The sequence below is a fragment of the Tamandua tetradactyla genome, chromosome 22, assembly GCF_023851605.1.
Source record: "Tamandua tetradactyla isolate mTamTet1 chromosome 22, mTamTet1.pri, whole genome shotgun sequence".
NCBI lineage: Eukaryota > Metazoa > Chordata > Mammalia > Pilosa > Myrmecophagidae > Tamandua > Tamandua tetradactyla.
This window is the reverse complement of record NC_135348.1, coordinates 19859066-19886020: the sequence shown is the minus strand read 5'-3', so window position 1 is coordinate 19886020 and position 26955 is coordinate 19859066. Positions and strand designations below refer to the sequence as shown.

At 39.8% G+C, this 26955-nt stretch overlaps 1 protein-coding gene across 1 annotated transcript in view; it reads left to right on the top strand.

Moving 5' to 3' along the window:
* The window catches only part of ARHGAP10 (Rho GTPase activating protein 10), a 345070-nt gene that overhangs the window by 299464 nt on the left and 18651 nt on the right, over positions 1–26955 (top strand). The window contains exon 20 of the mRNA XM_077139864.1: positions 22706–22865. Coding sequence (XP_076995979.1) covers positions 22706–22865 — 160 coding nt within the window. The remainder of the gene's footprint in view (positions 1–22705; positions 22866–26955) is intronic.

The following is a 26955-nucleotide window of genomic DNA, read 5'->3' as shown; positions in this document are numbered from 1 at the left end:
TTGACTTTTAAGGCTAGGAGAAGTCCAAAATGGAAACATCAGCAAAGTGTGCTCTCTCCGTGAAGACTAACTTCTAGGGCTACCTGCCAAGGATTTGTGGGTTCCTCAGCTTTCCCATCTCCTGGTGAAGCATGTGGCGATGTCCTCTCCTTTCTGTCCCAGGTTACCACTGATTTCCAGCTTCTGTCTTTTCCCAGTGGCTTCCCCTCTATAAGTCCTCTGGTGTAATAGGATTAAGACCCATCCTGATTTAGCTGGCCATACCTTAACTAAAAATTCCATCTGCAAAAATCTGTTTACTGTGAATTCACTCCCATACGAACGGGTGAGGATTAAGAACATATTTTTGTCCGGATTATATAATTCAGCCTGCCGCAGTCAGGCAGTTTTTAAAAAGAGTTATCAGCAAAGTGTCAACCAGCCTTTTAGCACGAGCTGCAGTGGTGCTGGAGAATCCTAGCTGCTGTGAAATAGGAGAAAGTCCTTTGCTGTTACACATGATTTTTGTTTTTACTTAGCCCCCCACCCCTTCACCCCCAAATTGAGAAATGACCAGTTTAACCAAAGAAGCTTAGCCTGTTTACCTTAATAAAGATTTTAATTGGCATTGACACATTTAGACATACCAAGTGTACCAAAAGTTCATTAGTTTTCTTTGTAATATATGATTAAATGATATGAAAAACTTATTATTTGCAGATGACCAATTGCTTATTGATGAGTGATATGAACCAAAATGTATATTGTATTTAGATTTCTTCCAGTAGAGTAGCCATCAAGTCCTTACTAAACTTCTTGCCTTTTATTGTTTTTTAGGAAGCCATATTGTTCAGTTTCATAAAGCATGTACTAATCTCAGACTTCAAAGCTAGGTAGATTAGGCTAAGTTAGTTACTGTGAAATAGCATCCATGCCACCCTAGAAAATACGAGACCAGTTGCCAAGTGCTAAAAAGAAGATTAAAAATCAAAGGTTTGTGTTCATTTCATTCTTAAGTTGTCCTTCTGTGATTTTATTTCCTTATAATTAGTAGTAAAGTAACTCTGAAAAAGTTTGGTGTATGTTGGATGTTTATTTTTTTCTTGCCCACCCCAAGTTGTCCCCACTACCCCTTAGATAAAGAGAGGCTGTTTTCGTTGTTGTAATTCCCCCCAATACAGTGAAGTTCATGATGCTATATGAGGCAAAGGTGATCTTTGTTATTTTTCATTTGGGACACAACAAAAAATTTAAAAGAAGCTTTGGGGGGTAGGGGGCTGGGGGGAAGAAGGAAAGGATAACCATTTGAATTTTTACTTCTCCGCTTATGCTAACTCTGTTTTTAAACAGAACTAAACGTTGGCAGGACTAGTTTTTATTTGTACCTTCTTGGGTAACTTTGTATTCTGTGCCTATCTTTTTTTGTATGTGATATAACAATTTATTTATTTAGGCAACTAAAAATTATGGGTTTATAGTGAGTACAAAACAAAATTCTCTTGCAAGCCAATTAGCTGATTTGATATTACTTTAGTGTAGGCCTTACCTGGGTGGGGTTGTGTTGGCTCCTTCGCATTTGGATTCTGGATGTGCTCAGTGCAGCCCATTTTACTGAAACCTGCTTTGTAGTCCTACAGCATGTTCAGTGCCATGGTGGGGCTGCAGCACTTGTAAGCAAAAAAATAAAAATACGCACTCCTGTTGACCAGAAGATGCATAAAGAACAAGGCATTCTTTTTTTTTTTTTTTTTTTTTTTTGTACGGCAGGCACCGGGAATCAAGCCCGGGTCCTCTGGCATGGCAGACAAGCATTCTTCCCTGCTGAGCCACTGTGGCCCGCCCAAGAACAAGGCATTCTTGAGACATCACCATTTTCCTTCTTTTCTAAATAGGGACATATCCTGAGTTGAATCAGTTTCTAAAATCGGAGTCAGGCTAACAAATCATATATTGATTCCTTTCAGCCTAGAAAATGCTCAATTAGAAATGTGAGTGATTACACTGAAATGGCATATGTCAGTGAGGGGTAATAATGCTGATATAAATTAGGCACCTCAGGTAGGTTGAAAGAATCTGGTTGAATCAGAGGCATGAGCAAGAGAACAGAAAACTAGAAAGAAGGCCACTTAAGGTCTTTTAAAATATAGATTTTGAATCCTAAAATATGAAATGCCATTAACAGTTCGGAGGTTGATTTTTTTTTTTTACCTCTTTCATTAGTGATTTTTATAGTACTTGATGCTAAAATCAGAATCATATCTGTCGAAGAGCTTTTGTATACTAGTCATGCAACACAGGATTTCTACTTTCAAGGAGTTTGTGTTCTACTCACAGTTTAAGTACCACCAAATAGTGAAATATGAGACAGTATGGCAGGAAATGCCCGGTGGCGTGTAATGGGCTGTGTGAGCTCTGAGGAAGGGAACGCTGGGCCTGCAGTAGGTAAGGAAGGGTTCATGGCAAAACTCTTCCTTGGGCTGAGCCACTTTGATGGTTGGTTGGAAAACCATTTTAGGTGAGGGAATTAGCATGAATGAAGGCATGGCAGTAGCAGGGAGCAAGACAGAGCGAGGCAGTGAGAGCGAGTGGGCCTGATGAGATGCCGGCATTTCTGCATAAAGAATGGGTGGTTAGAAGCTTGGGCTGTGAAGTTGGAACTCTGAGCCTGTACTCCAGGGCAAATAGCTTACCTTCCAGAGATCTACTTTTTAACTATAAAACCAGGGTGATATTGGTATCTTCTACCTAGGCTAGTTGAGAAAAATTGAAGTATTGAATCTGCATAGCACAGTGCCACGCACATAGTAAACGCTCAGGTGCTAGCTGCTGTTGTTTATTGTGATTCTGAAAGCTAGAGAAAAGTCCCTGATGCTTAAAATGATAACAGTTGCCACTGAGTAGTACTCAGCAACAGACTGGAGTTGTACGATATTAAAAGTAATATTTTTAATGAAATTTCATTACTTTGTCTGTAGGAATGAGCAAGTTCATGGTAAAAGGCTGGTCAACAAATTTAGGCTTAGTGTGATGTGGGTTTGAATCAGCTCTAGAAATGGAAAAGAAGAGAGAACTCAGAAAAGCAAAGGGATAGTGGAAAATATGTTAAAGCAAATTGTTGCGACTTCTTAACTGAATAGAGACAGGAGGTGAAGGCAGATTATCGAAAAGGTTGTCACCAGCTTTTAGGTTCGTGGGTAAAATTACTGTTGTTTTTTTCATAGTTTTTTTTTCCATGAGTTTCAAAATATTTAGACCATCTTTTCATCAGAGGGTTGGAAAAACGTCTCATTTTGTTAGTGTCTTTAATACATGTTCTTGTATGTCATTGATTTGGAAAATAGGTTTAGTAAAATTTGTGTAAATTATATTCATATAAATAGTGTATATGGAAAGTCAGTGGAAAGAGAGAAATATTAAATAATCAGTAAAATGCAATGCTTTGGTAGAGAAGAATATCCTCATAATTGTGAATCATAGGACTCATTTTTCTCGTGCTTACCTCTCAAACACCTGTCGGTCTTCATTTGTGGGTGCATGTTAAAGGAAGGGAAGCAGCCACTATGCTAAGCGGCATGTATCTCAGTAGAAGTCAAGGACAGATAGCTGACATCCGTGCTGGCTTTGTGTCTCTGAACTCAGTGCCCAAAAAAGTGTCTTTACAAAATGCTCCCCATGAAAACGTGCTTTCATAAGTGAGTTGTAACTATGCTGTCCTCCCCAAAATGTTACCAGGGCACTTCTATGTTCTGGTAGTTAGATTCAGTTGTCAACTTGGCCAGGTGAAGGCACCTAGTTCTGTTGCTGTGGACATGAGCCAATGCTAGGTGAAGCTCATCTGTTGCTGATTTACATCTGCAGTCAGCTAGGAGGTGTGCTTGCTGCAATGAATGACGTTTGACTTAATTGGTTGGTGCTTAAATGAGAGAGCACAATGTAGCACAGCCAAGCAGCTCAGCATTTCTCATCTCAGCACTCGCAGCTCAGTCCAGGCCTTTGGAGATGCAGAAAGAAGTCACCCCGGGGAAAGTTGTTGGAACCCAGAGGCCTGGAGAGAAGGCCACCAGAGACCATCCTGTGCCTTCCCGCATAAGAAAGCACCTTAGTTGAAAGTTAGCTGCCTTTCCTCTGAAGAACTAATGAAATACATCCCCTTTTATTAAAAGCCAATCCGTCTCTGGTGTGTTGCATTCCAGCAGCTAGCAAACCAGAACGTGTGTAGAGAGACTGTGAAACTACCATTGGTGTGGATTCTCAGTGGCATTCTCCAGCTCGGTGCTTCCCTGCAGACATATCTCACCTGCTCGAGACAGAATTATAATCAACCCAGGTAACACCGGGTGCAAGCAGATCTTTGCCTTCAGCTTGGCAATGTTTCTTCTCTTGATTCATACCGTTTTTTGGCTGACAGTTAATGGGTGGGTTCAGGATAATAGCTTTCCTGACGGCTGAGGCCTCGTGCTATTTCCTGACATGGTATTACTGTACTGGGAAGTTGAATCTAAGACTAGACTTGACTCAGTTGACGGTGTACGTAGACAGATTATTTCTTAACTCACTTTTACGGTGATGAGATCAATGGTTGGAAAAGGCAGCCAGAAATGTCAGGGCTGTAATTGAGTTGCAGGGCTTCCATCAGTCATGGAAGCCACCTGCCCAGAACTGTCCCAGGGAGCCCGGCACCCGTCATGTTTGTGACAAAGCAAAAGGCAACTTCCTATATGACTTTCTGTATAACGTAATCTCTTTTTTCTTTTCGCATGGGCAGGCACTGGGAATTGAACCCGGGCCTCCAGCATGGCAGGCGAAAACTCTGCCCGCAGAGCCACCGTGGCCCGCCCTGTATAATATAATCTTAAATACACTTCTGTGTGGAATGAACAGCACCCCCACCCTTTCTTTGGAGGGGGAAAAAGCTTATTTAACTCCTTCAAAAAAAAAATAATAATAATACATAGCTGCTTCTGTGGTGAAAAGAAGTTCATGGCAGGTAACTAGAATTTATAGAAGAAAGAAAAATTCTTTAAAGCTTGTTTCCCTGTGGTGTGGGTTTTTTCCTTCACTTCTAATAGCTTTTATTTTAATTTCTAGTTCTGAATTCAAGCAGCTGTCAGTCTCTTTATAGCCTTCTTTGAAACTCTTACGGCGTAGGAGGTAGCCGGGCTGTCTAAGAAACATCTTTTCAAACCAGCCGAAGTATTGTTTATCCTGAATGCAGTAGAATTTTTAAGGCTGTCAGGACTGACTGATGTGAAACGTTTTCTTCGGTAGCCAGGAAGATGAGGCAAAATCTTGAGGCGGAAGGTGCTATCTTAATGTGGCCAATTCCCAGGGACCTACCTCTATTACTCAGAGAACTTATGGCCCATGATAAAAACTACCATGGAATGAGTGTGTTGGCTACAATTAATGTTACAAAACAAACCCTTGGCCATTTTTTTTTTTTTAACTGTTTCTTTACCAGCTGTTGGAGAAAAAAAAAATGTGCAAAATTGAATCAACCATAGAGAATACTCCTACTTGTGCTTACCATTAGCTGTCTGTAGGTAACTTTTATTAGCTTTGTATAACAAGCTTCTTTCCAGCCTGGCTTCCTCTGAAGGCTTGTTCTGGCTTCCTTGGCATTTTTGTGGGGGTTCTGAGCAGTATTTAGGAGGAGACCAATGTCACCTTTGGCTTAAAAGAATTTTTAAAGCCTATTAAAGTGAATTCTTGGGCCGGCATTTTGAATGTGCTAATATTTGTTCCCTAAAATCGACAGCATGTTTTTTTTTTTTCCTGAGCTTGAAAATGTGATTACGATCATGATTATATTTCTAACTTGGGGTCAGAAGTTTATTTTTTGACTTTATCTCTATTTGTAATTTTGGTTATTTTTAGGATAGCCTCTTTTTTTTTTTTGTATTTTTAATTTATACAAGCACATGTTACAAAAATTCAGAAGTAGTAATAGCGAACAGTTATATATCTGTTATATTATATTATATGTTCTTATCAGCATTTATTAGACTTACAAAATCATTGTAATAGTCCTTTAGGTAGCATTATTATTCCTTTTTTATGGTTGAGGAAACTGAGGCACAAAGAGGTTCATTAACTTACCCAGGTCTCCCAGTTGGTAAGTGATAAAGCCAGGATTTCAGGTAAAGAGTCTGGGTTCATTACCACCCTGTTTGCTAAACAAAACTGGCTTAGCAGATATTTGTTTCCTCCCCACAGTCAGTAAACATTGTCAATTTTCTTGTGAGCCATTTTAGAAATCCTTTACGTATTTCAGCAATATGTTGGTTTATTCTTTATTTAAAGAATGATTCTTAATTTTTCCACTTCAAAAGCTGTTGCTTAGTGTAAGGCAACTAGAGTTGTGGTTTTGATTCAGAAGATGAAGGAGAAGGAAGAGCCAGAGATGATTATGGCTTTAAATCTGGGACACAAGGCATTGTTACAAAAAGGGGCCCTCCAGGAAAAACTGGGATGCTCATTTGCATGGATAAGTAGAGGGAAAATGACCAGTTTTATTTCAATGATATGTTATTAAGTTCTGTGAAAGTATTTTTATCATGATTTAGGCAGCCACTTAGCATCTGGTCTTGGGTTAGTTATGGTGAAAATCTCAGGTACCTGATGCCTTAACAGGTTGTTAGAAATATGCTCAATCCGGAATTTACTGCTGCCTCAGTATACTACAAGTTTTTCCTTTTCCTTTTTGCCTTTTTTTTCTTGTTGCTTTTTTCCCCCTTCCTTTTCTTTAGTTTTTCTCCTTGTTTTCTCTTCCTTTCTTTTCTTTAAAACAATTTTCAATAGGTAGTACTTTCCCAGGTTTAAAAAACCAAAATGTATAAAAAGATACAAAAATGGAAAGTCTCCACCCCATCCCATTGACTCAGTTCCTACATCCTATGACATCTGCAAATCTGTAAACATTGAAATTAATAGGTTGAACCGTATAAAATTGTCATTTTTGTCTATCAGAAAGATCTGATGTCAGCAATTTCGACTTTTTGCCATTTTGTAGGTGAAAAACAGAAAAGCATTTAAAATTGCATGTAGTTTAACCTACAGTTTCTTAAATCCTTATGAAGTGAGTTCCAAAGTGGATTTGCTGCCACTGTTACATTAGTAGGATTGTTTCATGTGAAACTGCTGTTTGTGTAGGTAAAAAAAAATAATAATGTTGAATATTGATAGTTTAATGTGGTACAACCTATGGATTCTTATTTATCTTTCCATAATGTTTATATTTATCTAAGCAAATATGAATTTACATCCTTATTTGCCAACCCTTGTACACCCGTAAACTAGTTCTGTACTTTATACTTTTTATTTAGCAGCATATTTTGTGCTGCTTTCCATATCAGTACAAAGAGAGCTTCTCCATTCTTTTTTACTGCTGTGTAGTATTCCATGGATGCTACTGTGTGTGTGTATGTTTGTGTGTGTGTGTGTGTGTACACCTATAAGAGTACCTTGTGTTCTACAGTTTAACCAAACATAGATAGATGCAGGTATCTTACTAATATACATAGACTTCTGGGCTTCCAGTGATTAAAAAGAATGTTTCACTGTATAATATATATGGTGTATTACTGAATGGTAAAAGGAAGTTCTAGAACAAAATTTGCAAGCTCTCAAAACTTTTTAAAGAAAAATAAGTGTATAAGGAGAGGAATAAATCTGAAGGAATATCATCAGTCAATGATAGAAATGATTATCCTTAAGGGGTGGGATTCTGGTGATTTTCTTCTTTAAACTTATCTGTTTCCCACTTTGTAATAATAGTTTTACTTGTTATATGTGTGACCATCTACATATACACGCATATCCGGATATACACACACATAAATACAAATAACATACATAGATAGTTAAGTTACAGAAGTTTCGACTTAACATTGATGCAGTTTTGCACTTGTGTGTTGGCTGTAAATTTAAGATTTTGGAGTAGAAGAAAAGAGAAGCAGAACCCTAGAAGGAAAGGGTATGGCGTCCCTTTAACATGAGTAGACCTGGAGATAATTCACTGACCTGTTGAGAACTGTCAGCTCTTGATACTTAGCATTTTTCTCTTGGAGTCAATATACCTCTTGCCCTCTACCTACCTAGGTATACTCTAGTTGTCCTGGTATTTTGGGGTCACAATTCCTGGGAATACTTAGACAGCCAAGAGTTTTACCGAAAGGTAGATTTGTTTGTGGTTAAGCTGATTTAAATGAAGCTGCATTTAAATCTCTGCCTTCCTCTTGCTGTCTTTTGTGATCTCATTAAATTCTCCTCTAATCCTCATGAGTTGGGGCAATGAAACTGTGACATTTTTTGCCAAGAACAAATGAACTAATGGATATAAACCACTCATCATGATAGTAAGTACTCAAGAATTTTAGCTTGTATTGTTTAAGGGCCTGATGTATCAAGTAGGAAGAAGGGCTTCAGATATACCTTCATATTTGGTATGCTTTCAAAGACTACTATAATTGTCTTATATCAGTTATCTATTTAAATGATGTTATTTTTGTCCAGTGGAAGGCCTAGGCTTATTGGTGTTAGCGTCTTAATCTGGTAATTGATAATAACTTTAGATGAGAAGAATAGTAGTGGGGGGGACAGGTAAGTTGCTAGGAGTCCGGCCGCCTTCATTGTCTCGGCTGGACAAGATTTGTGTTCTGAACACAGTGCTCTAAATTTTCTGAGCTGTCAAGGTGGAGGGCTTCCTCAGGAGTTTATGGAAGACAGTTTGATTCAGTATCTGATTACTTTTTGGTTCCTAAGGATAACAGCACATGATTGTTATACTTTTTGTTTCTGTAGGCAGATAGCTCACTCTTTAAAGAAATGCCCCAGGACTGTGAGTATGATGTAAAAATTCCCTCTCCTTTACAGAGTAAAGCAATTTACTGTGACTTCTATTGACTTTGCAACCAAACTGGTCTTATTCTCTTTGTAATTGGATTCTACAGACTTCCATTGGCCTTTGCAAGTAGTAGAAATTGGTTCCCTGAGTCTAATGCCTATTAGTGCTTCTATAACTTTTTAATGGTGTCTATATTTTATGTCATATGATTATAACACAGCTGATTCTGTCATCAGCATTTCCTAGTGTACACCTTTGGCATAATTTAGCTGTCCAGTAGCTTTTTGGAACTAGCATTATGTTTAGTTTTTTTTTTTTTTTAATCTTTGGACAATACTGTGTAGAAAATAAAATCCGCTTTACAATTTTCTGACATTTTCATGACATCTTGTCATGCCTTGATGTGACATTTTCATTTCTCGTTCGAGAGTTGCTTTTTCTCTTATCCAGTACTCTGGGGGAAGCTTCTCTGATGTAGTTTTGTGTTTTGTGCTTTTGGGGTGGGGGTTGGGGGGAGATAATTCCCTTGAGAGTCACATTCCTACTTTCTAGATATGATTTAAAATTTTCAGATAAAAGAAATTGTATTACCCAGGTATATTATCCTCAACTAGCCACTGGCTGTCATTAATCTGTGTCGGGTTTAGCTGTATTATGGGTCACATTATAGTTTGTTGTCTTTGATGAAATCAAAATGAAAGTGAAGAAACTGGGACATTTTGCCCCCTACCTGGCATGACACTGCTTTAACTTGCATTGGAACTGAGAATTGGGGCAAGAGGGACTTGAGGAACCTTCCCTTCCACTTGGCAATTATAACTGTATCTCGGTGCATCTCCCACTGCTGAGAAACACAATTAGCTTTCTTTCCTTAATGGGAAGTTGGCAGGGTTCATTTCTTACACCCTCCCCTTTTCTCCCCTATTGTAAGACTTAAGGGAGAGGTTCCGATCAGAGAATGTAGACTCTTTTTTTTTTTTTTTTTTTTTTAACAATTTCCCTTGAATGGTAGGACTGAGTTTGCTTTTTAAAGAAAGATACACCTACCTTAATGATTTAAAAAGTTTAATTAAGTCAAAATGTCTAGTTCCGTAACTTACTTTATTATTCCAGTTTGTTTAATAAAGGGACTATGTGTGTGTACATTTCCAATTAAGGAAAACGGATATATAAAAAAATATATAATCTAGAATTCTAATTCTTCTGGCATAGGCTTTTTTGTTTTTTTGTTTTTTTTGGCATGGGCAGGCTCTGGGAGTCAATCCCGGGTCTCTGGCACAGCAGGCAAGAATTCTGCCACTGAGCCACTGGTGTACCACCCACGGGCATAGGTTTTTGAGGAGGATAAGAATAAATATCTGGCCTGAAAAATCTTTCGATGTTATTTTTTGTCTGGCTTTGGACTTTTCTTTCTCTAGATCTTAGTTGTTTGATACTGCTGTTGACAGTGCTCCATGAGGAAAGTTTTCCCAATGATTGTGCCATTTTGGGTGCTAAAATGGACTGGCATGTGGAAAGATGGTAGGGGAGGGCCAGGTTTCCTCTGGCTGCTTAGGTGGTACGTGGGTTTTGGATCTGACTTGGCCTCTCAACTGGCCATGCTTCTAACACACTGTTCTGCTGGGCACTGGTCATTCTGTTTGGAAACTGCAGCTTCTAGTTCGAGAATGTCATGGAACTCCACGGATTCTGGCCCAGCCAAGCACTTGAAAAGGTCATAAAGAAACCTATTTCCTTTTCTTCGGCAGCGAAGGATGGGGCCTCTGTGGAGGAAACCAACCTGAGATCATTGGACTAGGCACAATAGGCTGATTCTTTGTGTTGGTTGAAGGTGACCTTTCCCCACTTTCCCTAAGTCTGGCAGTAAGTTTGGGTTTTTGGAAGCCCTGGTGTCTGAAAGTCAGTAATTATGGCATGCTGGTGCTAAGGATAAGATGCAAAAAAAGAGTACTGGACAAAACTGTAGTCCTCCCTTTGGAGCAGCAGTGGGTGGGGTAAGCTCTTCTGAAAGTCATGCTTCTTCACTGAGAATTGGAACTCTGGGCTATTATACTGTCCACAACAATTTCACCCAGTAGTTTGGAAGCAAGAAAACATTATGATAACTTCCAAGAGTTGGGTAGGAAGGAGGAGACCATGGAAAAAATACAGTGTCGTTGGATGTCTTTGTTAACAGTAGAATTCCAAACCTGGTGGGTGGTGGTTTTGATCCATTATGATGATTCTGTGAAGGTCATGTCTTATGAATAAAGTAGCATGCTTTGACCTGTAACAACCAAATTTCAGGGAACAGCACGGCTCGGTGTCCCTACCCTTTCCATCCACTTGATCATTAAAGAACCAATGGTAGCCATATCCTTTGATCCTTATCAGTGTTTAACATTCATTTGTTGACCCCCTTTCCAGTTTTTTTGCTGGCTTTATAAAAGTTGGTGGAGAAATGTTTTCTCTGTACTCTTTCGTGTCTCTGAAGCCTTTCGCCAGCTCCTAGACAGATTCGGTTTTAGGTATATAGGTCACCTCTGCATTTGTTGTTCAGCGTTAGGCTTGACTTACAAAGTCAAGTCCAACAGTATTTTGAGCTGGTGGGAGAGAAACATAAGTTTTGTCTTATTACAGTTTACACTAGACAGTGCAGCATTAGAAACTTATTTTGCTATTGTACAATATATCAACCCAGATTTAATTTTGCAAAGTAGACATTGCATCAGAATATGTAGGAAATGAGTTTGGGAGTACTAGGTATCTCTTTCCCTTTGTGTCTGGTTTATTTCACTCAATATAATGTTCTCAAGGTTCATGCATTTTGAGTTAATTTTTGTGTAAGGTGTGTGTTAGGGGTTCTCTTCCATTCTTTAGCATATGGATATCCAGTTCTCCCAGCACTAGCACTGTTGGTTGAAGTCTGTTCTGTCCCAGTTCAGTGGACTTGGCAGCCTTATTTGAATATCAATTGACCGTAGAGGTGAGGGTCTATTTCTGAACTCCCAATTAGATTCCCTTGGTCAGTATATTTGTCTTTATGCCAGAATCATGCTGTTTTCATCACTGTAGCTTTATGATATGCTTTAAAGAGAGGAAGTGTGTGGCTTCCAACTTTGTTCTTTTTCAAGTTTTTTTTGGTGTTTGGGCTCCTTACCCTTCCAAATAAATTTGATGATTGGCTTTTGTATTCCTGTAAAGTAGGTTGTTGGATTTTTGATTGGGACTGCATTGTATCTGTAAATCCGTTTGAGTAGAATTGACATTATTAAGATATTTAGTCTTCCAATTCATGAACACAGATGGTCCTTCCATTTATTTGGGTCTTCTTTGATATCTTTTAGCAATGTTTTGTAGTTTTCTGTGTATAAGGCCTTCATAGCCTTGCTTAAATTTTTAAATAGATATTTCAGTATCTTTTAGTTGCTCTTGTACATAGAACGTTTTCTTGATTTCCTCCTCAGTTTGTCATTACTGGTGTGTAGAAACACTCCTGATTTTTGCATGTTGATCTTGTATGCTGCCAATTAGCCAAATTCATTTAATGGCTCTAGTAGCTTTGTTATAGATCTTTTGGGACTTTGTTTATATAGTCATGTCATCTGCAAATAGTGAATGTTTTACTTCTTCCTTTCCAATTTGGATGCCTTTCATTTCTTTTTCTTCCCTAACTGAACTTCTTAGCACAGTATTGAATAACAGTGGTGATAGTGGGCATCCTTGTCTTGTTCCAGATCTTAGAGGGGAAAACTTTCAGTCTTTCACCAGTGAGGATGATGTTAGCTGTGGGCTTTTCATATATGCCCTTTATCATGTTGAGGAAGTTTCCTTCTATTCCTGTGTTTCGCAGTATTTTTATCAAGAAGGATGCTGGATTTTGTCTAATGCCTTTTCTACATCAATTGAGATTATCATGTGGTTTTCCATCTTTGATTTGCTAATGAGGTATATTACATTAATTTATTTTTTATTGAACCACCCTTGCATACCTAGGATGAAAATCCACTTAATCATGGTGTATAATTTTTTAAATGTATTGTTAGTTTTGATTTGCAAATATTTTGTTGAAGATTTTTGCATCTATATTCATTAGACATTTTCTTTCCCTGTAGTATCTTCATCTGGCTTTGGTATTAGGGTGATATTGGCCTCATAGAATGAGTTACGTAGTGTTCCCTCCTCTTCAATCTTTTGGAAGTGTTTGAGCAGGATTGGTATTAACTGTCTTGGATTGATTGCTAGAATTCACCTGTGAAGCCATCTGGTCCTCTGCCTTTCTTTGTTGGGAGGTTTTTGATTACTTATTCAGTCCCTTTACTTGTAATTGTTCTGTTGAAGTCTTCCATTTCTTCTAGAGTCAGTGTAGCTTGTTTCTTGGAATTTTTCCATTTCATCTGAGTTGTCTAATTTGTTGGCATGTAGTTCATAATATCCTTTTATAATCCTTTTATTTATGTGGAGTCAGTAGTATTTTCTCTTTCATTTCTTATTTTTTCATCTCTCATTTTTTCTTTGTTTGTCTAACTAATGGTTTGATCATCTCAAAGAACCAATGTTTTTGTTAATTTTCTCTATTATTTTTTTAACTGTCAATTTCATTTATTTCCACTCTAATCTTCATTTTTCTTCTGCTTGCTTTGGGATTAGTTTGCTATGCTTTTTCCAGTTCCTCCAAGTGTGCAGTTAGGTCTTTGATTTCAGCTCTTTTTATGTTTTTTAATGGAGTTATTTAGGGCTAAAAATTTCCCTCTTGGCACTGCTCTTGATGCATCCCATAAGTTTCGATATGGTGTATTCTTGTTTTCATTCATCTGGACATATTTACTGGTTTCTCTAGTAATTTCTTCTTTGACTAATTGTTTAAGAGTATGTTGTTTAAATCCCATTCATTTGTGAATTTTCTAGTTCCATTATGGTAAGACAAAATACGCTGTATAATTTCAATCTTCTTAAATTTATTGAGCCTGGTTTTGTGGCCGAGCATGTGGTCTATCCTGAAGAATGACCCATGAAGGTATATTCTGCTGTCTTGGGATGCAGTGTGCTTTGCATGTCTGTTAAGTCTAGTTCATTTATCGTATTATCCAGGTTCTTTGTTTCCTTATCAATCCTGTGTCGGGATGGTCTATCTATCGATGAAAGTGATGTGTTGAAGTCTTCAACTATTATTGTAGGAACGTCTTTTCTGTCTTCAGTTTTTCCAGTATTTGCCTCACATATTTTGGGGTACCCTGATTAGATGCCTAAATATTTATGATTGTTATTTCCTCTTGGTGGATTGCCCCTTTTATTAATATAGCGTGTCTTTCTTTGTCCTTTTTGACAATTTGTATTTAAAGTCTGTTTTATCCAGTAGTGGTATAGCTACCCCAGCTCTTTTTTTGGTTACTGTTTGCATGGAGTGTCCTTTTCTGGCCTTTCGCTATTTGTGTCTTTGCATCTAAGGTGAATCTCTTGTAGACAGTATGTAGTTGGATCATACTCTTCCATCCGTTCAGCCTACATTTTTGATTGGGGTGTTTAATCCATTAACATTCAGTATTATTACTGTAAGGCTGTAATAGTTTCAGCCACTTTATCCTTCAGTTTTTGTGTGTCATTTCTTATTTTGTCTCTTATCCTTATTAATAGTCTTTGTTTCTATATTTTCCTCTTGTCCTCTCTATCCTAGCTTTTTCTTTCAGCCTGTAGAATTCCTTTTATTATTTCTTGTGAGGCAGATCTCTTACTGACGAGGTCTCAGTTGCTGTTGATTTAGAACTCTCCCTCATTTTTAAAGGACAGTTTCGCTGAATAAAGAATTCTGGCTGGCAGTTTTTATCTTTCAGTACCTTAAATACATCATACCACTGCCTTCTTGCCTCCATAGTTTCTTTTCTTTTTTTTAAAAAAAAAAACCTTTTGTTATCATATAATATTTATACAAAGCAAAGAAAGAAAAAAGCACTAGTTTTCAAAGCACTCTTCAATACGTAGTTACAGGACAGATCTCAGAGTTTTTCATGGGCTACCATGCCATCGTCTCAGGTTTTTCCTTCTTGCTGCTCCAGAACATTCCTCCATGGTTTCTGCTGAGAAATGAGAACTAGTTGTATCGCACTTCCCTCGTATGTGACTAATTGCTTTTCTCTTATTGCTTTCAGGATTTCCTTTCTATCTTTGGCATTGATAAAGATAACACATTCTTGAGTGTGGTAATAATAAATTAGCAGAATAAAGTACTGTGTTAACAACAAATTGATAACACATTCTGATTAGTGTGTGTCTCAGAGGAGCTCTATTAGGATTTATTGTTTAGAGTATATTGTGCTTCTTGTACATGTGTGTTAATGTTAAAGGGTTCGGAAATTTTTGGCCATTATTTCCTCAAATGTTCTTTTTCCCCCTTTTTCCTTCTCTTATCCTCTGGGACACCCATGATGCATATGCTTGTGTGCTTTGTGCTGTCGTTCAGTTACCTAGGACTCTGCTTAAGTTTTTTTTTTTCTATCTGTTCTTTTGTCTGTAAGATTTTGATTGCCCTGGCTTCTAATTTGCTGGTTCTTCTTTTCTGCCTTTTCAGAGATCTTCTCCTGGTGTATTTTTATTCTTTTCTCTTGTGGTTTTCTTTCCCATAATTTCTGTTATGTTTATTTTTATGCTTTCAAATTCCTCTTTTATGCTCACTCATATTCTTCCTAATAGCCTTTGTCTCTTTAGGTTTATTTTCCTTCATATCCTTGAATTGATTTAGGAGATTTGTTTGAGCATCTTTGATTAGTTGTTCCAAATTCTAGGCCCCTATGATGTTTTCATTTGTTCCCTTGCCTATGCATATCTTCTGTTTCTTAGTATGGTTTGTAATTTTTTTCACTGATGTCTAACCATCTGACTATCTTGATGGTCTATGCTGAAGGTCAGTTTCTCTCTTTTCTGAGGCTTTACTGTTGATTGGTTTGGTGCTAAGGCTTTTCTTTGACTCTTGGTTCAACATATTATATAGACTGTCAGATTTGTCGTGTTTAGCCAGTCAGATTTTTTCAGCTCTCTTCGTCTGATTCTTGCCCTGTGTATGCAGTTCAGTTTTTAAGATTGCAGTATTGTCCAATTGTTTCACACCTGTAGTTAAGCTTCCTTTTCCTCTGTTCCTTCTCCAGGAACATTGAGCTGTTCTGTCCTGATGATTTTTTTTTTTACATTCATTCCATTGCCTTTAGCTGAGAGGAGGGTCATCCCAGAGATGACTTTCCCAGGTTGGTATTTCCCAACCAAAATAGGTCTAGGGGCCCACAAAGGGGACACTGAGTTCCAGAGAGCCCCTGGGAGAGGGTCAGAAACAATGCCAAAAAGTCTTTTTCTCTTGGGTCCTTGAAGCTGTGCTTTCCTGGCCTGATCAGCAGACTGCGTTCTTCAGTAAACCTTTTTCAGCCTGAATCATTGAACTTCCACTGCCTTCACCCCTGTCATGGGTAGGCTTGAAACAATGGCTATATCCCTTGTCCAGGGTGGGCTAAAACCATTGCTCAAAGCTGGGACTAAGCCACCCCTATTTGCCAATCAAAAGCCATGATGTGGAGAATGAACAAATAGTTCAGTATCCTCCTTGTCAGAGCAACCCCATAGCCCACGATTGCAGATAATAGTGTTAAGGTGGAACTTATACCAATAACCAGATTTTTTTTTGTGATTTAGTATATGAAACCAGATTATGTATGGCAGTGATACCAGGTGCACAGAATACCAGTTATTAGATGTGAAAAAAGTGTCACGGTGTGGCTGTGACTGTCAGGGGGCTTTAATAGTAAATGAAGCTCAAGACTAATTTTCCAGGTACTGTGTGGTGAAGCTTATCTAATGTTGCTGAAAGTCCAGTAGAAAAAAATTGTAGGGTCCATTCTTCAGCTAAGGTGCTTCCTGACACAGCCATAATCTCGCCCTGTGATGGAGACATTTCTTAATGCAGCTAGGGAAACGTGTGTAGTAACTACAACGATTGAATTGTTACTAAGGCTTGTCTGGAATCCATGCAAGAAAAAGACTGTGAACAGATAGAGCAAAAAGTTACTTAATATACAGAAGTGGAAAAAAAAAAGATCTACGACTAAATGAATAAAGAAACATTTTTATTTAAAAAAAAAAAAAAGCCATGATCATTACTGAGTTGTGCAGGTTGTTTTTGGGGAAGAGGGTTTGCATGTCCCTCTCGGTCTGCAGCAGCCAGCCAGGCACTGGACAGAGGTGCTGCCCTGGAGAGTGGGAGAAGAGCAGGCACCAGCCGTTGCTTCTGAGCGCTTTACTCGATTTCTATTGCAGTATCTCAGCCTCTTCGTTCCACTTTTCCTGGGATGCTGTACAATACTCCCCTGGCCCCGAGAGCCCCAGAATAGTGTTTCAGACAGTTTCTGCCTGTCTGTGAGCTGTTTTCGGAATGAGTGCTGCAGCTGCCTACTCCTCCATCTTCCCTAGAAGTCCCCAGAAAAAGTTTTTTTCTTTCTTCTGTTATTGTTTCTTTTCCTTTTCTTTCCTTCCTTCTGCTAATGCATACGCCAGGTTGTTTAAGAGTGGGAGCCATGGAATAGACTTGCTGGTGTGAGGCCAGCCCATCTCTGAGGAAAAGCAGAATTCCTGTGATTTCATACTGTACCCAAACATATTAGGCTATGTGGGAGGAAAACAGGGAAGGGACTCAGAGGGAGCTCTTTCTAACTTCTCTATGGTTAGGAAATAGGTGTTAAAAGAAGAGTGGATGAAATGAGATGGAAAACCAAAGACCTGATCTCCTCTAGAATGCAAGAGCAGTTCTATTTATTTTCCATGAAATTCCAGAATGTTTACTGTAAATGGAGAGAATAGTTTTTCATTATCAGAACAGGAAAATTCAATTAGCTAGTATAGTAGTTCATCAGGATATTAAAATTTAGTTGGTAAATATCCTTTAAACTGTTAGATATGGTAGAACTATGAAGTTTTTATTTCCTTTTCTTGCTCTCATTTTCTACCATTTTCTGAAGATTATTTTGGCTTATCATGAAAATATCACATCTGTTCATGTGCTCAGGCTCATAAAGAAACCCACACTGAGTGGTGAAATCCATTTGTGGCCATGAAAAGCATGTCCTCTTGAATACCCTTTTGTCCAAATTCTGTGGGAATCTGCAGTCTGCAAGAGAATCCTAAGCACTTGTAAAATAACAATTCTCTGTATTTAAAATAACAACAAAACAATACGATTGTTTTAAGAGAAGTCTGCTCCTTAAATGTGAAGTTTCTCAAGGTTCTCTTACATTTCTACATCTTCTTTGTTCTCTCCATCCAATTCCTTGACCACAGTTGTACCTACTGACTCTCAAGTCAATAAGACTACCCAATTTTCTCCTGAGTGCTAAGTTTATATAATACAGTAGTCCTCTGGATGTTTTCACCTAGGCTTTCTTTTGACACCACAAAGTCAACATGTCTAAAGCTCATCTTGTTATCTCCCACACCCAATTTGTTCCTTGTTTTTGTTTTTTTCCACATGGGCAGGCACCGGGAATTGAACCTGGGTCTCCAGCATGACAGGCGACAACTCTGCCTGCTGAGCCACTGTGGCCTGCCCTATTCTTTGTGTTTTTATTCCCTATTGCAGATAATGATTCGCCATTTGTCCTGTTACCTATGCCAAGAACTTAAGGGTCATCTTAGGTTCCTTTCTTACCTTTTACTTTTATTCACCAATTTCTAATGACTGTAATAGCTAAATATCTTCCCTGAGTCATATCACTTCCCTGCTTAAACCCTGCAATAACTTCCTGGAGCCTGTAGAATGAATTCATATACTTTAGTGTTTTAAACAAAGCTCTTCACCCTACCTCATTCTCCTTTCTCCCTACACCTCTATCCTCCAGCCAAGTCCAAATACTTAAGGCTCTGAAAACTTCTACATTCTCTCCTGTTTCTCTGCTTTCATCCTTGATGCTTTCTCCCCAAGGAACTCTTTCCTCAAAACTTGACAATAAATTGTTTCCTGATCCTGTTGACTCCTACACGTACTTCACCCCCGGCACTGGCAGATATGGATTGCTCTGTGGTCTCAAATCTCTTGATACAATTACTTTATAGCAGCCCCACTTTTTGCTATGTTATGTCTTAACCCAACTATCTTCTGCACTATACTGTGAGCATCTTCTGACTAGGAACTGATTCTTAACCTTTGTAACTCAGCACCTGTGATGTACCTTCTCCATAGGTAGACTTCTGCAAATGGTTGTTGAGTGAATAATGATTAGAGATCTTTGTGGCTTGGAAGCGGGAGAAGGTGAGAATTCGAAGGTGTGTGCAAATTTTGTAAGACTCTTTGAGGCGTTTAGATATCTCTCCCTTCTTTATTCCAAGAGGTATTGGCTCTCCATGTTAATGTTATTGCAGGTAGCAGTGAGTCCACAGTATTTTCTGAAGTGTCCTAAATTGCCTAGTGCTGCGTGGTGTCCTTTAAGGATTAGCAAGACTGAGACATGGTCTCTACCCTCAAAAAAGGTATAACGGAAATGGGGAACTAAAACCAGGTTATGGGACGGACCATGGTGGCTCAGTGGCAGAGTTCTTGCCTTCCATGCCAGAGACCCAGGTTCAATTCCTGGTGTCTGCCCATGCAAAAAAAAAAACAAAAAACAAAACACAGGTTATGAAACCATTAGATGACAATGAAATGGGAAAAACTGATTGCTGCTGATAGTCCTGAGACAGGAGAGAAGAGGCAGGAAGCGGGGCTGGCCAGTGTTTTGGGGTGGGGGGCTGTGAATGAAGCTGTGTGTTGTGAGAGTGTCCTTCTCGCTTTTAGATGGTGGTAGTTCTATTACTAGTGAGTTTCTTATCTTGGATTCTGTTCATAATGAAAGTCCCTTAGTACCATTTTGTGGACTTACTGGAATAATCTTTTTACTCACAGGTGATTTGTCTATTTGTCTATTTGGCCATTAAAGTGTAATACCCAAGGAGAGAGGTGTGTGACTGTCGGAGGAAAAGGAAGGGAAAAAGTGATGTGCATACCTAGCTTTAATTTAACTAACAAATTAGTTTCACAGGATTTAACATTTTTAGTCCAGAAAGCATTGAACATAAAATTTTTTTTAAAAGCCTTCTTATTTTCATACTAGTTAACAAGTAGTCTTTTAATGATTTCTGATGAACCAAATTGTAGACGTGGTTACAATTTGCTAGTATCAGGAGTACAAACAGTTTAATGTTTGTACTCCTGATACTAGCATTCCCTCAAATTCAGAGATTCTCTTAAGGAGGTGAACTCATTCTTGAACAGTGGAGGAAGGAGTTCTGTGCGTTTGGCGAGTCGGGTGAGTTACCTCTTCATCTGATCTGTCTGGGGAAACTTACTCTTTCTACTAATACCCTTTCAGATAAGGGTTCAGCCTGCCACTAGTTGGCAGAAAGTTAGAGAGACATTCTCTTGATAGAATGTGATTTGATATGCTGGATGACCAGTTGTGCTGTATCAGTCTGCTTGGGCAAAGGATTAGAGGAAAGGTAAATTAGTTAGTGTAAAAAGATTTCAACCATCTCTCTCTCTCTCTCTCTCTCTCTCTTTTTTTTTTACATGGGCAGGCACTGGGAATCGAACCCGGATCCTCTGGCATCACAGGCAAGCATTCCTGCCTGCTGAGCCACTCAACCATGTCTTAATAGTAACATTAGATGCCGGGTCTCCAGTTCGCCTCAGTTGCTTCTCAGTCACAGGTGTTTCCTTATAGGAATGAGGCAGGCATAAGCCAGTCCCAGACTCCCCTTGGCTGCTTTTGCTGTGTCATGTCCTGCCCCACAGACAGTAGTGGCCTGGGCAGGACTGACGGCCAGGGTCCGGTCCCCTCGAGCCAGGAAGCTGCCTGCACCTGACTCACTTCGGAGGTTGTATCCCGTTCTGCTTCAGAACTGACCAGGGTTTGCGGCTTCCAGCCAAACCTTCATTGGCAGCTATAGTTCAGGTAAATGTACAAGGCTTACATAGGTCTGAGCTGGGGTGACATTTAAGATCCTCTTCATTTTGAAGGTACTAGTTGCCCACGATAACCGAGGGACCTAGAGAAAGGACTGGGAAAGCTGGAGCCCTTGTCCCTTGTTGCTCTTTTATTTGCAAACGAGGGCTGAATGGAGTTAAGCTTTTCGGGTCCAGGAAGAGAGGTAGACGGTATCACAGAGAGAAAAGACATCAAAAGGCAATCATAGCGTTGGTCTAAACCAACCTGTGGGTTTCGGTTCATATGCCTGGAAATTGGCCCTTCTGTTTGGGGCTGAATTACTCTAATTAGCTAAACGCTTTCATGGTGAAGCACTGTGGAAAAAGTGGCTTCACTGAAAGTGGGGTCATACATTATTCTAAACTGTGTGTTTGTGAACTGAGCCAGCTCAGGGCTTTACAGGGAGATTTAACTGGGGAAAAAGTCCTGCCCACAGATAGTTTCTCCCCTGCCCTTCTCTGTCCCCTACACCCCCCAACCCCCCAAATTGCTTATGAAAGAAAAACTCAGAAAATCTTCCTTACAAGTAACTTCTGCACAGAATCATCTAGATCTCCTGTCCTAGTTGCCCCTATAAGCAATTCTTTCTTCCAGGTACCACCACCGTCTCGTTTTAACTCCAGCTTCCCTGAATTCAGCTTTTTCGGATCCCTGTGTCTGAGATTGTCTCTCCTAGCCTTATTTGTAAGTTGGGTCAGAGCTAAATAAGACTATTTAGTACAGTCAGTTTTCAAGATTAGCGTCTTGGGATCTACCTGATCAGAGCCTAGCATTTTTCTTGTGTTTCATTATTCGTAGCATCGAAATCTGTCCCAGATGGTTTCCTGAGAGCAGTTTCTTTGCTCTTCCTGGTGTTCATGCATGCTCTGTTTTTAGGACCTAAGACTGATGAAAAATCAAGGTTCAATCTGTTAGAACGTTTTGGTGGCTGGCGTCAAAACCTCTATCTTGGATGTTGTTTGCTCCCGTCGCAGTTTGCCAGTGCCGTCCTAGTGGGACGTTCATGGCCCCTCAGGGCACCTCGAAAGATTAATACTGGTGACTGGATTTGGGTGGGGGTTCCAAGTTCTGGTGGCTACTGGCAGGTGTGTTCTAGAGTCGCTGGAGGTGCTGTGGAGTGAGAAAACTGGTTGAGGGAAAATAGCTCCTCTTGTGAACTCCCTTTTTCTGTCTTCTGCGTTTTCCTCCCAAACCCATAATGTGTGCAAGTGATGGTAAACCTATTTCATAAAATGGTCCTCTGTGAATGCACAGATCATGCAATCCGTTTAAAAACTGCTTTTTAGTTTTGGTTTAAATTCATCACCTGCATTCACTGCAAGGACCTGAGTCTTATATGATATCCTCCCTGATGTTAATAGGGAAATGGAATTTTCTCTAGGTGCATGGATATTAATAAGTTGGGCTGTTAAATCCAAGATATAGCTCAAGAAACAAGGTCCCTTGAGAGTTGTTGAATTTATTATGCAATAGGTGGTGACTGGGAACAGTATAAGAAACCATGAAGTGAAGGGAACCTAAGAGGGCTACCCCTCTGGGACTGGGGCACTACTTCTAATTGTTTAGACGTCACCAGTGGCTTATAACTGTGTAGATTAGAAAGTTATTGTGGCCAGCATCAAGGCATTCATCTTCCACTTGATCTGATTCTGATTATTGTGCTTTCTTGTGGGGAAAATACTCCTCGCTCTCTATTACCTGTGATTTATTTTAGGCATCTTTGGTTTAAAAAAAAGGGGTTGTGGGGGGCAGCATTAAGCACGGGATACCAAAATACTCTCAGCCTGAATTACAAATGTAATTTTGCATGTATTTTAATTGACTAATCAAGTAATGCCGTGTAATTATTAATGGAGTTTTTTCCCCTTCTCTGAGCATTTGTTTGACATCTGGTGCCCCGTTTTCCTCCTAGGAGATGGCCCTGACGCTCCCAGGGAGGGCACCCCGACCAGCAGCCAGGACTCGTTTTCCTCCCCATCGCCCACCACTGCGGCTGGACACGGGCTTCCTGGGCCAGACAAAAACCACCTTCTTGCAGATGAGGGTGGCTTTGGGGACTGGGGACCCACTGTGTAAGTAACTGGGCTCCGTTTTGTTTGGTGTTGAGGGGAGGGGGGGAGGGGAATCCTTATTTTGATATTTCCGTGGCTGGTGCGTACTGAAGCCTTTAGACTGAACTCTTATTCTCTGATCTTCAGGATTGCTGAAGGGAGAAGGAGCTGTGCATTTAGCCAGGCCTAGCTTTAATGACATCTGCATTTCCCGGGGTAGAAGGGGTGAATGGGGGCTCCTTCTCATCTGATCTGAGTTCAAGTTGTAGCAGTTTTGGGTTGTGCAAAAGGAAGTTTCTCACTGTCCTAGTCAGGATGTTTTATCACTAGCTATGCAAGTGCTTGGCAATAGAATGCTTGCACCGTGACGGATAGACTCTTAAGAACCGTCTGTACAGTGATACTTCAGTGATAGGAATTTTTGAGCACTTTATGCCTACAATCTACTCTTACTTTACTCCGTGGTGCCCTGTATAATTGAGACTTGGATGAAATATCTGATTTTACCTTGTCAGTATGATGCAGTGCCAGGTCTTTGCAAATACATCAGCTCAGGTGGACTAGTACAAATAATCCTAATACACACACAACACCACGGGCCTGATTTGACCGTGAGGGTTTGCCTTTTGGTGTTGACAGGGGTTGTGGAGTGTATGCAGGTTGGTGGTGCTGCTCAGAGAAGAAAAAAAGAAACAACTCCACTAATGATTACAGGGCTATTTTATTAGTGAATCCAGTTACATCCAAAAATACATTTATGATTCAGCCTGTGGGTATTTCACTGTCATGTCTTTAAAGTTTTTTTTTTAAACCAAACATGTTTCAAATAAATCATAGGTAATGATGTCATCTGATCCTCGCTGGGCATTTGTGGGACTTTAAATGGAATTGGGAAGTGTTCCTCATGGAACTTGGCTTTTTATAGTTACTTGGTAGATTTGTATGAAATCATTATGAACCTATTAAGTATTGAGAGAGACTGGAAGAAATGTGGTGTGCTAGAATTTTGGGGTGATGTGAAGTGTTTGAAAATCTGACTGAAAATCAAAGTGCAAGTCAAAGTGAAGAAACATTTTCTCCCGATGAGGTTCTTCCCCCTTTCAAGATGATCATGTGTATTTTATATGCTGAATATTGGATATTGTGGATTTAAGTAACATGTGACTCGAATATGCTTACCATTTTTACCATTCTTTGTCCATAATAGAAATTTTCTTTCATTTTAGAACCATAGGGCAATAATAATGCAGTTCCATAGAAACCCAGAATCTGTAATTCCTGGGGTGGAATTTGGCCTCTGTGTGTGTGTGTGTATGTAATAGTGAAAACCATATCCCTAATTATTTCTTTTAGTAAATGTATTTCACCGTCAGTAGAGAACAGTTTAGTTAATCATCCTTCCATGGTGGTTCAGTGGAAAAGTGATATTATGAGCCGTGGCCCATCCAGTGGCTAATTCACAACACGTCCCTGCCCGAAACATGCAGAGCTTGATATTTTAGGTCATAAATCAAACGAGGAGTGAATTCCCCAGCTTCTTATTCATGCACATTTTAAAATGTCATGGAAAGCACTCCAACCTTGAGAGGCCAAAAAGGGAGGGAAATAAAAGTAGATGAGGCAAGTCTGGAAAGGAGACTTTTGTTAAAATTGTAGCTGTTCTCCTACAACAGGAACTGGATTTGTTTCCCCTGTGCATTGGATAAAATGCATCTATAATTCTGTTAAGTATACAGAAGGTTTCTCGTATATATGTGTTAAAGAATTTGTTTGTAAGTATGTTTCAGTCCAGCGTTATCACTGATTAAGTTAGGAGAGATGCTTTACTGTAGATGAATGTGTCTCAAACGTAAGCGTGCACCAGTGTCACCTGGAGGGCTTGTTAAAACCACACTGCTGCCCCCCCCCACCCCCTACCCCCAGAGTTCCTGATTCAGTGTGTCTGAGGTAGGGCCTGAAAATCTGCCTTCCTAACCAGTTTCTGCCTGTGGTCTAGATGCGCCTGTTATGAACAGTTTCTCTAAGTGAAATTAGGATAGTGATTTCTCTCCCTCCTTTCTTGTTTTGTGTTTTTTTACTCTTCTAGAGTAGAGTGTTAGCTGTCTTTCAGGTAGCCCTTGTGTGCTTCTCACATGCTTTGATTCCCTCTGCCTGACACATCTCCCTTTTTTTACTTAAGATAATCCTGACCACCCCCCACCCCCCCTTCAGGGTCTAACTGAATCTTCACCTCCAAGAAACCTTCCTTTGCACTCTCATCTCCAGGGAGGCTTTTTCTCTGTTGATACACACTACTCACTATTAAGAAAATATTGCATATAGTGTTAGTTAATATTTGCCTTTTGGTATTATTTGATGTTTATACGGTATGTGTGTGTTCATGTGTATCTTCATATTGTCTGCCTAATCTTTCTTCCACCCCAAAGGAGATTGCAAAATTCATGATGATAGGAATTGGGTCTTACACTCTGAAATTTTTTGTGATACTGAGGTAGTTATTAATAAATATTTTATTTCCATTTTAATTATTATAAGAATATTGCCCTTTTGGATTCCTGTTTCTTTCTTATATTATTGACTGCCTTTTAGGCTACTGTGTTTGGTTTCTAATTTTAAATTTTCGTTTTTCCTTAAAAGATCAAAAATTCTTCCTTGAGGAATTTCACAGAATTAATCTCACCATTTTTTGTTTACACCATTTTCCTTTGTTCCCTTAGATTTGTACATTTATTTTGAATTATGCATGCATTTAGTGTTTTTACTCTTCCTCCCTGCCCTCCTATTTCCCTCCCACCCTCCTCTTTTTTCCTTTCCTTGCTGTCTCTGCATCTCAGCCATATAGTGTTGAATATATTAGGGTTCGATGAAATACTGATTAAGATCCCCCGCCTCCCCCTTTTTGTATGCTGTATGGTGGGGGTCACATTGCATTCTTTTTCCATGTGAGAATCCCAACATTGCAGCACTATTTGTTGAATTTTTTTTTTGGAAGTCCACAGACCGGAAATCAAACCCAGGTCTCCTGCATGACAGGTGAGAATTCTACCATTGAACTACCTTCGCATCCCCAATTAAGATCCCTTTGAACCCAAGTTGTTGCAGAGTCATTAAAACTCACTACCTGGGCTGCCTTGTTTGAATTCCGGGTGATTGACTTGGTTCCATCACCTCCACTTGCCTTACCTCCATCCTGAGGAGTGGAGTCCACATGTATGTGAGTCATGTAAAACCCAACTAGCTCCCTTGTCAGAACTGCCCTGGCCTCAGCCACCAGAAAGCAAATTTGCAGAGAAGAACCTGCAGCAGCTGAGATTTTGACATAGGCAGCATGTCAATACAGCTGTGGCCTTAGGTAGAACACAGTACAGCAGAATTGGATTTCTTTGCTTTACGCTGATGTTTATGACTTTTGGGTCTTATTCACTGCAGTCAGTCTGTCTGGGGCATTTCCTACCTGTACCAGGGTCAGGCAGTGCGTGGCTTCACTGCCTGCGGAGAATTGCTGGCTCAGGCTCCTTGGAGGACATTACATCATAGGTCAAGTGTTGCAAATGTTCCAGAATCATCCCCCCCCCCCCCCCCCCCCCAATAGAGCAGTTTTCTCTAAACAGGTTTTCTTTCATGGTAATTGATGGAGCCCGTTCTTTGACAAGTAATCCTTTTAGGTTCCCTGCCACAAAAGAAAATCTCCTTTAAGAAACATCAGGCATTGCTGTCTGCTTCCCCTACAGGTTTCAAATGAAAAGGAACACCTCCTTCTCTGCCAGCCCATTTTCACATTCCAAATGACAGTCACTTACAGTAGCTCTTTCTAGCTGGGGATTTTGGTTCCCAGAGGTGCAACCTGCACCCTGTGCTCTGGCAGTCCAGGGCAGCTGTAGATTCCTCTCTCTCTCAGCCCGTGATGGGTTTGGCTTTGGTTATCTTGAATCCTAAAGCAGCTCTTCTCGGCATTGCCCGTACCCCTGTGGTGTGGCAGAGATCACGAGAGGGCAGGCTGCCTCCTTCCGGCAGGTCGTGTACATTTCCTCCATAGACTTGTGCTCACTCGCTGGTGACCGTTTTCATCCTTGCCAGTGAAGTCGCTTGCTTCCTTGACATTGGGCAAGCA